The sequence below is a fragment of the Lissotriton helveticus genome, chromosome 8 (genome assembly GCF_964261635.1).
Source record: "Lissotriton helveticus chromosome 8, aLisHel1.1, whole genome shotgun sequence".
NCBI classification, from domain to species: domain Eukaryota; kingdom Metazoa; phylum Chordata; class Amphibia; order Caudata; family Salamandridae; genus Lissotriton; species Lissotriton helveticus.
The window spans coordinates 849,521,166-849,535,079 of NC_136069.1; the positions used below are offsets into that span (position 1 = coordinate 849,521,166).

The window sequence follows — 13,914 nt, forward strand, 5'->3', positions numbered from 1 at the left end:
GAATGTTGCAACCTTTTTTAGTTCAAACTTACAAATCAAGTTATGTGTTGAAAAAAAAGAATTAACATCTACTCTGTTGGGGGTAAAAAAAAAAACAGATCCCCTATAATTTATTTATTTATGCGACTTGTATAGCGCGAACAAATGCCCGAGGGCGTCTCGGCGTGTGGACAGAACAGTGTATGAGTAGAGTCTATGATGATGTCCACAATTCGGAATGAAAGCAAAAGAGAAGACTATGCACGTTTTTAATCTAGAAACAAGATCGAAAGCAAAATTAAGAGAATAACTATTTACAGCCGCCATTATTGTCCTAATTTAAACTCAGTGTGCACTAAGGGCTTTATTATGACTTTGGCGGTCTCTGGAGGGCAGTCCTTTGGCATTGCCATGGCGGTGCCTATCAAAAAGGGCACTACAATGGAAACACCAAAGCAAGTTCCGGCACAGCATGGACTGTTAAGTCCATGCCATGCAGGATCTGGCCATGCATGCAGACAATGAAGTACACCATGAGCCCTTCCCACATGCACCCCAGGGCACAGAGGTATAAGTGGGCCCTGTAGGGCCTCCTTTATTTCCTCTCGGGCCCCCTTTATTTCCTCTCTGCCCACAGTTTTCATGGTGGGCTCAACACCATGAAAACCGTGGTGGAGAGGAAACTCATAATATGCTTGGCGGGCCGCAATGGCCCTGCCAAGCATATTGCTGCCTCAAGGCTGCTGCAACACGGCCATGGATCCCAGGCGGCAGCAGTGGTCCCATGGCAGTCTGAACACCCTACTTGTAATAGGGTGGTTGGATCACCTGTGCGGCAGTAGCCGCACCGCCACTATGGGTTTGGAAATCCACTGGAATCCCAAACTCATAATATGGCCCTAAATGTCTTTGCCAGCCAAAGACATGCATCTTTAAAAGAGGTTTACCTCTGCCAGACTTGTTTCGTCCAGAGAGAGCTAATCATGCTACATAATCAAGTTCAAAGGGTGGTTATACTACGCAAAGTTAATGCCTTGCAGAGAAAAGGATTCACACCATAATCTGTCTTGAATGTATGGTTTAAAAAAAAATACGTTGTCCACAAACATCCCAAAAATCTCATCCTCACTCTGGAGTTTTGTAGAAATGCACAGATGCATTTTTCATTGTGAAATTTTGTCCTGGCATTTCAAGAAATAAACTGTAACTAATAATATTAACGGTGTAATCTTCCATATGTTACTTGGCAAAAGCTAAGGTATATCTGAACTACCAATACAATAAACATTGCTAGTTATTCCCCTTAGTTTGAGTGTGGTTTTTACAGATATATTTGTAGCTGTGTGCAGGATCAAATTAAAAATGCAAGTATAATTGCAGTACAACTCTTTGGTTTCAATTAAAAACAACAGAAGTAAACAGATAAAACTGTAATCCCTTTACCCCAATGGAAACAATTTTGAAACAATGCTGAACTTCGACTGTGCAAACAAAAAAACATGTTCATTTCGTCTAATACCTCTTTGGTTGCATAAACCCAGGTTCCCTTATGTAATGCTGTGGGCAGTGTTGTCAAAAGCTTTACTGTTACTTTAAAGTTAAAAAAAAATATTTGCGTTTATTTACGAATGTGATTACTATACAATCACATTGTCTGAAAATACTAATGTAGAACAAAAGTCCCTTTTAATCCTAATGTGCAATACTTTGTTCTCTGATCATGAGAGGAATTTACATTTGTTTTTGTTTCGTTCCTTGTTGGAGGCCTGGCAGAAGCAATTTAGCAGCACAGTAATACTGACAAGACAGCGTAGTACATAATAAGCTGAACAACAAACTGAAGGCAGTGAAATGTTAAGAGGAATGACAAAAGACATCATCAGCACGAGACGATTTATGTCAGCCCAATTTCTTCAAGCACGCTTCGGGGAGTCTCTGCTTCCTGCAAAGCAAAAATATGAAAACAATCAACCGGTCAGAAAATCAGTGCTAGAAAGCCGTGCATAGTAAAGATCGGATAACGAAGTAAACCACCAATTGTATTACTCCATGTGGCTGAAATGGTTGCAAATTTTAAAGAGGTATATTTTAAAGAGGTATATTCTTACACATTTAAGAAGGTTAATCATAAACGAAATCACACAATGTAAAATGAGCAATGTTATTTCGTAGTTAAGAGAACACACGTTCATAATGTGGGGTTTGAATCGCTCAGATCAGAAAAGGCAATGTTCTCCAAAAAGATACTTAAGCTGCTCAGTTGCTGAAGAGGGTCGGGAGAGGTAGTTTGGGCAGTGTGGGGCAAATGGCTCCAAGCAGACAGAGGAGGAAAGGGAAAAGTTTACCACGGCTTTACAATCTATGTTTTAATTACAAGTAAGGATTTATTTCCTTAAAATGCTCCACCTTGAAAAGGAGTGTTAGGACGTGGACAGTTTAAACAATACCATATGCATTGCTTTATTCCTCAGCACGATTTCCATGTTGGGCTCCCAACAAGCACTCATGTGATAAACTACTGCTCTAATGATAGAGGTTTTCTACACTTACTGCTATGAAAGTTTCAAAATTAAAATACAATACTGTCATTTATTTATTGCCTTTTATCCTGAAACTGGCCTACCTTATTTTGAATTTTGGACATCTGCTATGTGCATCGGTCTTCTATTCCACTATCAAATTAGGTGGTCTTTTTATGCAATCTAGTGTCTTGGCACCATTATTCAACTCCTCTGTTACAATATTTGTGCCAGATTATTAAATGGTTGTTCACCATGCATGCTGCGGAGCCTTAAGCGTTGTACCCAGCAATATCTGTCATGATTAGTATATAAGACACACATTTCTGCTCAGGTTCATGCATTTCCTCTATTGGCAACACGAGAAATCCAAAGTTGGTTGCTTTATCTTGGGTGTCACATTCTTGGAAACATTGGTCTCTGGAATCCATCTTCTCAGACTGCATGGAAGAATCAGCATCTTTTACATAAGAATCCACTGTTCTAAAATTAACATTACTAACTTTGTTCTCAACTACTGTGCGGTCTACTGTGCCATCCAAACTTCGAACTAAAACAGCTTATAGCTCCAGCAATTCTACAAATAAAGGCAAAAAGGACCCTCCTTCGCCACTAAAACCTACTTCTAGTTTCAATGGAACTGTTCCTAGTGGAAATCCAAGCAATAAACCTTCTACTGCAGAAACTAAAGAGACTTCAAACGCTAGAAGAAAAATGGGCACACATGGATAACAGAATTATTGTGGTTGAGCAACATGTAGGGCATCCCCAAGACTCAATATACAATAATAATCAATTGGAAACTTAGGTGTCACTTCTCAAAAAACGGACAGAAGATCTCAAAAATCAAAACAGCAGAACAACCTCAAGATCTACTGCTCGCCAGAAGGGCTGGAAGGTTCTGACCCTATCCTTTTTTTTACCAATCTATTACTGCCAAAGTTTTAGAGATTGAGGGATCCGTATCCCTAAATATTCAGCAGGCTTATAGACTTGGTTATAGGGACAGGTGGAATTAAAACAGAAAATCAAACAGATGGTGCCTTCTTGATGTGCATAGGCAATCCATAGCAGCCAGAGCATGCATCCCTCATCTGTTATGCTGTCTGGTAGCTTCTTGGTGAGCACTGCTCCAGGAACTAAATGGCCTCCATTATTGTGGTTATTGAAGGAGCATCGGTGCGATGGGATGGAACATGGCAGCAGCTTACCTAGCACATTACCTGCAGGGAAGCCAAGACTGCAGTAAGTATCCACAGCGGTGGCTTTGGAGCTGCCATAACTGATCATCTGCCACACACCTGAAAGGACTACTTTGCATACTAATTACTGAATGTAAAAACTTGATATAAACATCTGTGAATTGCTGTGGTCTACTCCCAAAATGTGATGGACAACCCAGCAAGGCAGTTTGAGGCAACCCCCCCCCCCCCAACAAACCAATTGCCTATTGTTTGTAAGTTGTACTGATTTGAGATCCAGCACACCAATAAAGCTGTGTAGAGCCAGAACAAAAAAAAAAAAAAAAAGATATATATATATATATATATATATATATATATATATATAAAAAAAAATCAGAGCTCAAGACTTGTAACATTGTGTCCCTTTGAGGTAGCGCTTTCTGCTCGACACACATTGTGATGACTTGGTACACATGCCACAAACAGCAAATCCAAACCAATAATGCCTTACAGAACCTGACTAAAATACATATTGATGCCAATCTTGATAAAGAGGTCTTCACTGAGACTTACATTGCAATAAGGGATACTTTAGGAGGAAAATGGATAACAAAGTTGGGCAAAAAAAAAAAAAAAAAAATGATGGCACCTCCTTGCCATTAGAGTGATGAAGGCCTTGTTCTGCTCTGCACTCCACCTGCCATCCACCACCCCATCATATTCCAGCCTCTCCTAATACTCCACATACCAACATGGGCTTCGTGAGAGAACACCAATAATTATACAGCAAAGAAACTCAAGCATGCATGTTTCAGAAGCTGAATATGTTCACTTGAGTTTTGGAAACTGAGAAAAGCAACAGATCCGCTTCTTTTGTTGCATGCCTATCTTGGACAAGAAACAGTTCAGTGCTTCTTGAATTACATGGACAAAGTATTCACGTTACTGTGTGACAGGAGGTGAATAATAAATGTACAGGCAGCAAGAATTCGCCATATCATAATGACACCTACACTTCGACACACTTAAGGTGATGAAACCCCCTCTCCTTTGTGTTTATCGGGGTGAATTAATTTTGAATGATTTGGACACCTTAAATGGTAGTGACTAGAAGTGCATTCCTCTCAGAAGTTACCAAAATATAAAAGGTAGAGAAAAGGTTTCAACAACTCACTGATGTAAAATGAACATGAGCTTGAGGCTTTATTTGAAACAGCAGGTGACACCGACTTTGAAAAGCCAAGGGGTGTTAAACCAAAGAATAAGGCATATGTCACTTTCCAACAGTTTCACAAATATACAACCGTTTAGCCTTACCTACTCAAAACTTAGAAGGGCACTGTTTATTGTAGACACCTGGTGTACCTGGACACATCACACAGTTGTGGCCATGGTAGGAGCGGAGAGAAAATGGTGGGGTGAAACGCTGCAGCAGCTACCAGCACACCAACTTCCACTGTAAGGGTGACTGCAGGAAGAAGGTCCAGCAGCAGTTCAGTAGACCCCACTGATGATCAGCAGCTATGCCGGACAGCCCTACTTTGCACACTTAACATCAAATGTAAATACAACATTTGAAAAATTCTGGACTTTGTTAGACGGACGATTAAACCTACATCAAACCTATTGGGACTATGCTCTGTAACATTTATGGGGAGAACACTCATCCCCAGTATTCGAGGCTTGTTTTGTTTTCTTGTGGTAAGACTGAAATAAAAACAGCAGCAGTACAGTCATGCAAACTGCTTTATTGTCAGCTAGGCAAAGATAGAAGTCTTTCACTAGTTTGTAGACATTTTTGATAAATTAGTCTATCCCTTCACCCAAGCCAATTGACCCTAGAAAAAATGTGTTAAACTTTTCTTGGCAAACACAAGGAGATGATGGACGGAGAGCTGAAACTTTTCAGACACTCACCCCCAGTCACAGATCTGAGTTGAATCCATCATCATTCTTTAGCTCACTTTGCCACCTCAGTTCAGACCCAGCTATATGCAAATCAGTCTTGACCCTGTGCCTCATGGGAACAGTCCAGCCGAACTGCCACTCCAGGTCTTCCCTGAACCAGAAACAAGCATCATGGGACCGGTTTCTGCGTATCACCCTTCACCAGCCAGGCTAGCGTGAATCCAGTGGCAACGTGAGCAAGGGACCCACGTCTGGGCACTCTCTGCCAACTTAGGGCGAACAAAGCAAACACAAGGAGAAGATGGACGGAGCGCTGACACCTTTTAGACACTTACCCCAGTCACAGATTTGGCAATGTAGGACATTGTTCTGCATTCTGTCCATCAATTGTTCTTTTTGCATTTGTCACCCCGAGTGGGACAGGTATGCCCAGACGTGGGTCCCGTGCTCTCCATGCCACTGGAGTCAAGCTATCCTGGCTGATGAGGGCTGAAAGCCCGAAACGGGTCCTAGGATGCTTGTTTCCAGTCCAGGGAAGACCTGGCTTGGCAGTTGAGGCTGGACTGTTCCCATGAGGCACAGGGTCAAGACTGATATGCATATGGCTAGGTTCAAACTGGAATGGCATGGTGAGCAAAAAACCCTGATGTATTTAGGCCCTGATCTCTGTACAGGGGTGAATGTATGACATTGCTCTGCATTCTGTCCATCAACTGTTGTTTTTTGCATTTGTCACTCCGAGTTGGACGGGTATGCCCAGACGTGGGTCCCGTGCTCTCCATGCCACTGGAATCAAGCTATCCTGGCTGGAGAGGGGTGAAACCCCGAAACCGGTCTTAGGATGCTTGTTTCCAGTCCAGGGAGGACCTGGCTTTGCAGTTCGGGCTGGAATGTTCCCATGAGGCACAGGGTCAAGACTGATTGGCATATGGCTGGGTTCAAACTGGAATGGCATGGTGAGCAAAACAAATTATGGATTTAGGCAGAGATCTCTGTACTGGGGTGAACGTATGACATTCTTCTGCCCATCAACTGTTGGCACGGCCGCCGCTCTATGATCGTCCGGTGCTATGGAAGAAAAAAATGAAAGCAGTGTGGGAGTGTGTGTCTTGTCTGCAACAGCAGGCAGGAGAAAACCATTTAAGCAAATAGTGCTTGGAGGCTGCAATTAAAGCCTACAGAGTAACAACACATGTAATACGGGCTATCCTCATGGGAGGTTACAAAATGGGACAAGGCGGTTACTAAGGTGGGACTACTAAGCCTATTGACCAATGAAAAGCTACCGTTTCTAAAGGAGAATGACAAGCCAATGAAAAATATGGGCAGAGAGTGGGTAGAGCTTCAAGGCCATACCTGAATACAGCATGCCTCACAGAGTAGCACCTAAAAACAGACTCACCAACGAGCACCTCATACCAATTAAGTGCATTTATATGAGATGTATAGCTACAATTGAGTTACACTTTTTATTGGTGATATCAATGTTAAACACTATGAAATTTGAAAATAGACTTCGTATGCAGCATTATTATACAACAACTGTACAATGAGACTGTAGTGCTCCAATAATGTACAAGGATGTATAAAAGGAGTAGTAACAATGAAGCAAGCTAACAAATTAGTAAGCAGTACAAACATTAATATACATTAAATTATGGATGTTATGCTGCACAATGATGGATGGACACAGTACATTTTCATCTGATAGATACATTGGGGAAATTTAAAATAATGGAATATGTACTGGAAAAGCAGGAAAACCTCTCCTTAAAGACCAGAAAATTCACAACCACGAGACATCCAAGCCAGAATTGCAGAATATGCTACCAGACGCCACTCTGAAAAAAATGGCTTATTGTAACATCAGCTGGCAACAGAGAATAAAAGAAGGTATAATAATACATATTCTTCACAGTTTGATTTGGTAGTCAATATATTTTAAATATGAGGTACTTTAGTGGTGCTTCTGTTCTTAGTGCAATTGCCATAGTGTATAAACAAAATGGAGAATGCATCTTCATAAAAACAAAATGGTAGTTTAGATCACCCACAAAATACAACTTACTTTAGCATCCTAATTCAAGGCAAGGCACAAAGCAAGGAAAAGAAAGATTATATTAAACAATACCAGAAGACTATTTTTTTTAAAGATCTTCAGATTTAAATTAGATCAAATAGCCCAAAAAGTCTTCTACCACTGTTATGAACCAAATTAGCTTCACTGTTAAATAATTTGATAACATTCATTTTTTTGCAAGTGTGTCCACATCTTTACTTGCTTGCCTTACATAGGATTCCTAATAGCAACATCTTATTTACCAACCTATTTGATTCTTTGAAAAATTAAAACCATTTTTGCTTAAGAATCCAATGCAATGAGATTTTTCTACATAAAGAATGGCCCTATTCGTTAGTAAAAGTGTGAACTGGTAGAAAAAGAGAATGCACACACAAACACCAAGAGACAAAGCACAGAAGAAGGAAAATTGACAACTTTTGACAATGATTTGTTTTGGCAAAGGACAAAATGGTTTGTTCTACAACACATGGGAAGACAGAGTAATGAATAATAGAGGTAGGCATTTCAAAATACAATGCACGTGTGAACAAATGCTTCGAGAGAAAGATGCCTCAAATATAAGCACACATGAGAAGAAAGGTGCCCTATTTCTCTGCACAGCTAGTAAAAGCATCATCTGCTTGCAACACTGACATCAAAAACAAGCACTGGCACAACCAGAAGCTCATCTACAAGTGCAAATTCAAGTGAGTCCAATTGATTTAGCCCATGTTGCTTCTATGAGTTCCAAACCGGTCTTCCCTTAATTTGAGGGCCGCCAAGTATTTTTTTCTGATAAAGAAGGAAGACATCCAGGGTAAGTTATGAAATATTAATGAAACGGTTAGTTGAATTGCCAAAAAAGCCATTGGCAGCTTCATTACCATGCATTCTGATGCAATTCTGCATAGTGCTAAAAACAAAATACAGCCTCCAATAGTCTTGTGCTCCTGAAAGATTAATCTCAAAAACGTTGAACTCAGTATAAATTTGGATTCACGAAACAGACCCTTTTTAAAATATAAATATTAAATGAACATTGGGATTTGTGGATTTGAAATATAATTATTTATTAGCATTTGCTAAGGTGTTAAGTGAAAATGGTGCTCTACAAAAAACTATTGATTTCTTGACTTTTGAAGGCAAGCAGTGACTGGTTAATGCAGACAGATTTTGAAACGCTGTTCTTTTTTATTTCTGCCGAGGTCAAATAAAACACATGGAAATGTTTAACGTTCGCTTACATTTTACACGCTCATCCTCAAATAAGAGAAATACAGACTCTTTTCTTTGGCAGGTCTTGCATGATAAGAAAATTCTAATGAGCTACCCGTAAGAAGAGAATAACTTCATTCTTACACTTGACTGGAGATTCAGGATGCATCAGTTGTTTTTTTATTTTTAAATGACAATATTTGACTGACTAAAGAACATGTAGGGCATATGTGCTTAGCAGCCAATAGTTGGTTTGGCACGTGTGAAAATGCATAGTGAAAAACTACGATGGGCAACATGTTGATGTTAAATATGGTGGACAGATTAGAATGGTAAAACAATGATACAAAGTGTACAATAAAATAAATACAGTGAAAATGTCCGGATCAGCAGAGGTTTTTAGTTGCCCTATAGGAAGCCAAAATGATTTTGTAGAAATCGCCTGACCAACAACTTATCATGGCATTATACTGATGGATGTGCCATTGCACCCAATCTGACAGGATCACTGACACCATCAGAATCAAAATATTGAATAAGAAAAATATTGTGTCAAAAATATCGTTTTGCTATCCTTACAACAAAAATATCAGAAACAAATATTTTCACACTAATACAGTTAAAAACATAAAAAAAGTGTTTCTTAATATATATATATATATATATATATATATACTGTTTAAGTTAGTAAACCTTAAACACTGTAATATATACCTTTAATATAATGTTAAAGTTCATGAATATTTAATACTAAATATATATATAAATATATACTCCCAAACAAACATTTCTGTGTGTGTAACCATCATTAAAGATAATGTTATATTCGCCCTTTGCTTTGTGTCACGATTCATGTCGCGCGCTGTACTCGCGCTGCTCCACTTTGTGACATGTCCTGTGTTCTATCTAACGGTTGGCAGTTGCCCGTTTGATCTTGTACACGATGGTTGGGTTTTCTACTCTGCGACTTAATAAACTACCCTGAACTACACGACGCCGGTGTGCCGCCTCATACATTGTTTACAACATTTTTGGCGACTGCTGAAGGCGGAGGGTAACGTGAGGAAAAGTGTCTGCTGGAAAAGACGACGCGAGAAAGAAAACCCGACCGGAGGATTTATTTTAGAAGAGAAAGCGGTTTGAAAGTAAGCCTCAACGGAAGGTATGTCTCAAACTCACTCACCGTGAAGGGAAGTGTACTCAAGGCTCTCTTCTCCCAAGCGCGACGGAGCGTTAACTGTTACTCCTTAGCCCGTCGACGCAGACAACAGCGCCCCTTGCTGCCATTGGTCTTAAAAGGGAAATCGTTGTTGAAGGAAAGGCAATACCAGTGAGCCCCACTGCTCGGAGGGCGGAGTGCCTTAAAAGGGAAACGCACAGCCAAAGGGAAAGCGGCTTTAAAAAAAAAAAAAAAAACAGATACCACCGCTATTCTTTCTACAGTGACACACTCACTTCCATACAAGTTCGCTTTTGTGTGTCACGCTGTATTTAAGACGTATGCCATTAAAGACCACCGTCGTTGGTCGAGAGCAAATCTATAGTGACACACTCACTTTTTAAATCGATCTCTTTACAGTGTGTTACTCAAACGTCAGTGACACACACACTTTAAAATAAGACATTGCGAACATTGCTGACTGTTTTAAATTTTGGCTATTTAAGTTATTGTTATCGTGGTTTGTGTACTACTCCTGGGTATTCACTATGAATCTGAGCAATGCTATTCAAGCGCCCGTTCCTTTTCTGAGTGCCCCGGGTGAACCCTCAATGGAATGGGATGACTGGTGTGAGGCGTTTGAGAATTATATAATAGCCTTAGATGGTACAAAGTTTTCTGCCATCAGGAAGAAAGCTTTACTACTGGGTGCTCTAGGCAAAAAGGGTCAAAGGGTGTTTAAGTACTTGCCAAATCCGCCTCTTGACATTGATGATGTTTACAAAGATGCTCTGTTTAGACTTTATACTAGATTTGCTAAACAAGAAAATGTTGTAATGCGCAGGCACAAATTCTACACTGCTCCTCAGAGAGAAAGTGAAACTATTGATGAATTTGTTTCTAGGCTGAGGGAACTCTCTGTGAAGTGTCAATTTGGGAACATACAGGATGAGATGATTCTGGACCAATTAATTGTACAATGTTTTAGCAAGAAAACACAGGAAAAGTTGTGGGCAGCTAAAAACCCCACCCTTAATGAAGCAATTACCATTGCTAAAGTCGCTGAAGAAAGCGATAGGTGTATGAAGGAACTTAAAAGAATACAACTGGGACACACTCGTTGTCAGGAAGTTGCAAGTCTACAGGCAGATGCTTCAGAAAGCATAGCTTTAATACAAGGGAAACAAACAAATAAAGGGGGGAAACCCACAACCTCATTTAATAAAAGCGGGACAAGCAAGTTTAAACCAACCACACGGTCTTGTAATAGGTGTGGAAGCCCTTTTCATTTAGCTGATTCAAAGAGTTGTACAGCTTTGTCCAGGGATTGTTTAAAATGTGGAAAGAAAGGGCATTATGCACGAATGTGTAGAACAATTGGCTCGAAAAAGGTTGCTATGGTTGAGGGTGAAGTTACTGATGATGAAGCAGAGGTTATGATGATTACGTCTGCTGGCAACATGGAGTCAATGGAGAATGTTGTCTTATCTCGGCCTAAAGCAGATTTTGAATTGAATGGTGTTATTGTCAATTTAATGGTGGATACAGGATCGCTTTACACTATCATCCCTAAGATATTATACAATTCATCTTGCTCTGGTTCAATTTTAGTGAAATCTGACATCACACTAAGGGGTTACCAGGGTGTGAGCATTGGTGTCCTTGGATACTTTGAGGCAAATATCAAGTTTAAAGGGAGGGCCACTAAGGGGAAGGTTTATGTGTCTCCACATGGCCCTGCCATTTTGGGGTGGTTACACAAATATGAACTTAACATAAGGGTGAACCCGAGAGCTGATCCACCTGTAATGTGTATTGACGTTGAAAATGCATGTAATACAGTCCATGATAATTTAGAAACTATTCTTAAGAAGCATGAGTGTATTTTCAATGAGAAGTTGGGGGAGGCCATTGGTTACCAGCACATCATCAAAACCAAAAGAGATGTAGCACCTGTGAAACACACTGCAAGGAAGATACCCCTTTCTGCAAGAGATGAGGTCAGGAAAATCATCAAACAGTTATTAGAGGATGATATAATTGAGCCTGTGGAGGCCACACAGTGGTTGAGTCCAGTGGTGATCACACAGAAACCGGACAAATCCTTGCGCTTCTGTGTAGACCTGCGGAGCCTTAACAAAGCGGTGATAATGGATAGCTTTCCGCTTCCAAACATAAATGAAATTGTCCTGAGTTTGGGTGGAGGAAAGGTATTTTCAAAATTAGACCTTCGCAGCGCATACCACCAAATAAAACTTCATCAGGACTCAAAGCAATTTACATCGTTCATCACTCCGGAGGGTACTTACCAATTTAAAAGACTTCCTTTTGGCCTCTGTTCTGCAGCCAGTGCTTTCCAAAGGATCATTACGGATGTACTAAAAGACATTGAAAGGGTAGTATTTTTCCAGGACGACATCCTGATTCATGGTTTGGATGTGGGTGACCATGATGTTATTCTGGACAAAGTTCTCTCTGCTCTTTCAAGGGCTGGTTTAACATTACGCAGGGAAAAGTGTGTGTTTGCTGTTAAAGAAGTGGACTACTTAGGGTACCACGTATCTGGCCTTGGTATACAACCAAAAAAAGACCTTGTGAGCGCAATCTGTAACGTGTCTGAACCTGATGACAAAGACAAATTAAGGTCTTTTATGGGCATGGTTGAGTACTATGCGAAATTCGTAAAGAACTTTGCAGAAAAGGTTGAACCTTTGCGTATTATCATGCGGAAAGGGAAAAGTTTCACTTGGGGTGCAGATCAGCGGAATGCCATTCTATTGATCAAACAGAACATATTAGATGCTAACATTCTGTCAAGTTTTCTGCAGTCTTATCACACAATCCTCACTGTTGATGCTAGTTCCTTTGGGATTGGTGCGGTCTTAACACAGAAAGGGGATGGCAAACAAAACACCATTGCGTTTGCGTCACGCTCTCTGAGTGAGACCGACAGGAACTACTCGGTCATAGAGCGTGAAGCTCTTGCAGCTGCGTGGGCAACTCGGTACTTCAGGGTGTATTTATGGGGAATCACCTTCACACTCAGGACTGATCATAAGCCCCTATTGAAGGTTTTGGCCCCTGGGGGGATTAAGAACTGCTCTGGGAGATTAGCGAGACTTGCTGTTTGTATACAAGAGTTCACTTGTAGTGTAGAATATTTGCCCGGTTGGTGCAACAGTGTTGCGGACTGTCTTTCTAGATTACCTGACACTAAAGAACCACCTAAGGAGTTAGTGACTGAAAATGTGGTCGCGTTTTTAGATGACTTGGAAAGTAATTTACCCAGCTCCATATCTAGGAGGGAATGGATTGAGGAAATGGGGAAAGATCCTGTTATGGCTGGCTTAGTCAAGATGTGCAAAGAAGGGGTGTCAAGGCAGAGTACTGTCTCACCTGCTCTTAGGCCTTACGTTCAGTTACAGGACGAAATTTCTTTACAGGGTGAGCACATCCTTGTGCGGGGAGAGAAATATGTACCTCCGGCGTCTCTTAGACCCCGTATCATTGCGCTGGCGCATGAGGGCCATCTTGGCCAAACCCTTACTGGCAAACGTGTCAAAGCTGATTTTTGGTGGCCAGGTGTAGATGCACAGGTGAAGGGTTGGGTTGAGCAGTACCAACCGTGCAGGGAGTCTGAAAAGAGGCTACAGGTTTGTGCTAGTAAAGATGGCATGGGGAAGATTATTGCAGACGATGGTGTATGGCAGAAGGTCTGCATTGACTTCATAGGTCCTTTTCATGATCTGACAGATGCTGAGAAATTCGCCTTGGTTTTGGTTGATTCAACTTCTAGGTGGGTTGAGGTTGCCTTCATGAAAAGCATCACTGCAGAATCCACTGTCAAGATCCTTGATGAGATATTTCGACGTGAGGGCATTCCCTCAA

The 13,914-nt window shown here is 40.8% G+C and overlaps 1 protein-coding gene across 2 annotated transcripts in view; it reads right to left on the reverse strand.

Annotated features, from left to right (window-relative positions):
- Nucleotides 1–1,276: 1,276 nt before the first annotated feature.
- AP1S2 (adaptor related protein complex 1 subunit sigma 2) overlaps nt 1,277–13,914 on the reverse strand; it is a 144,251-nt gene continuing 131,613 nt past the window's right edge. The window contains exon 5 of one of the 2 annotated variants that reach the window (XM_078657662.1): nt 1,277–1,921. In XM_078657662.1, the coding sequence (XP_078513788.1) occupies nt 1,874–1,921 (48 nt within the window). In that variant the 3' untranslated portion in view covers nt 1,277–1,873. The remainder of the gene's footprint in view (nt 1,922–13,914) is intronic. The other variant, XR_013599880.1, reaches the window with a different exon arrangement.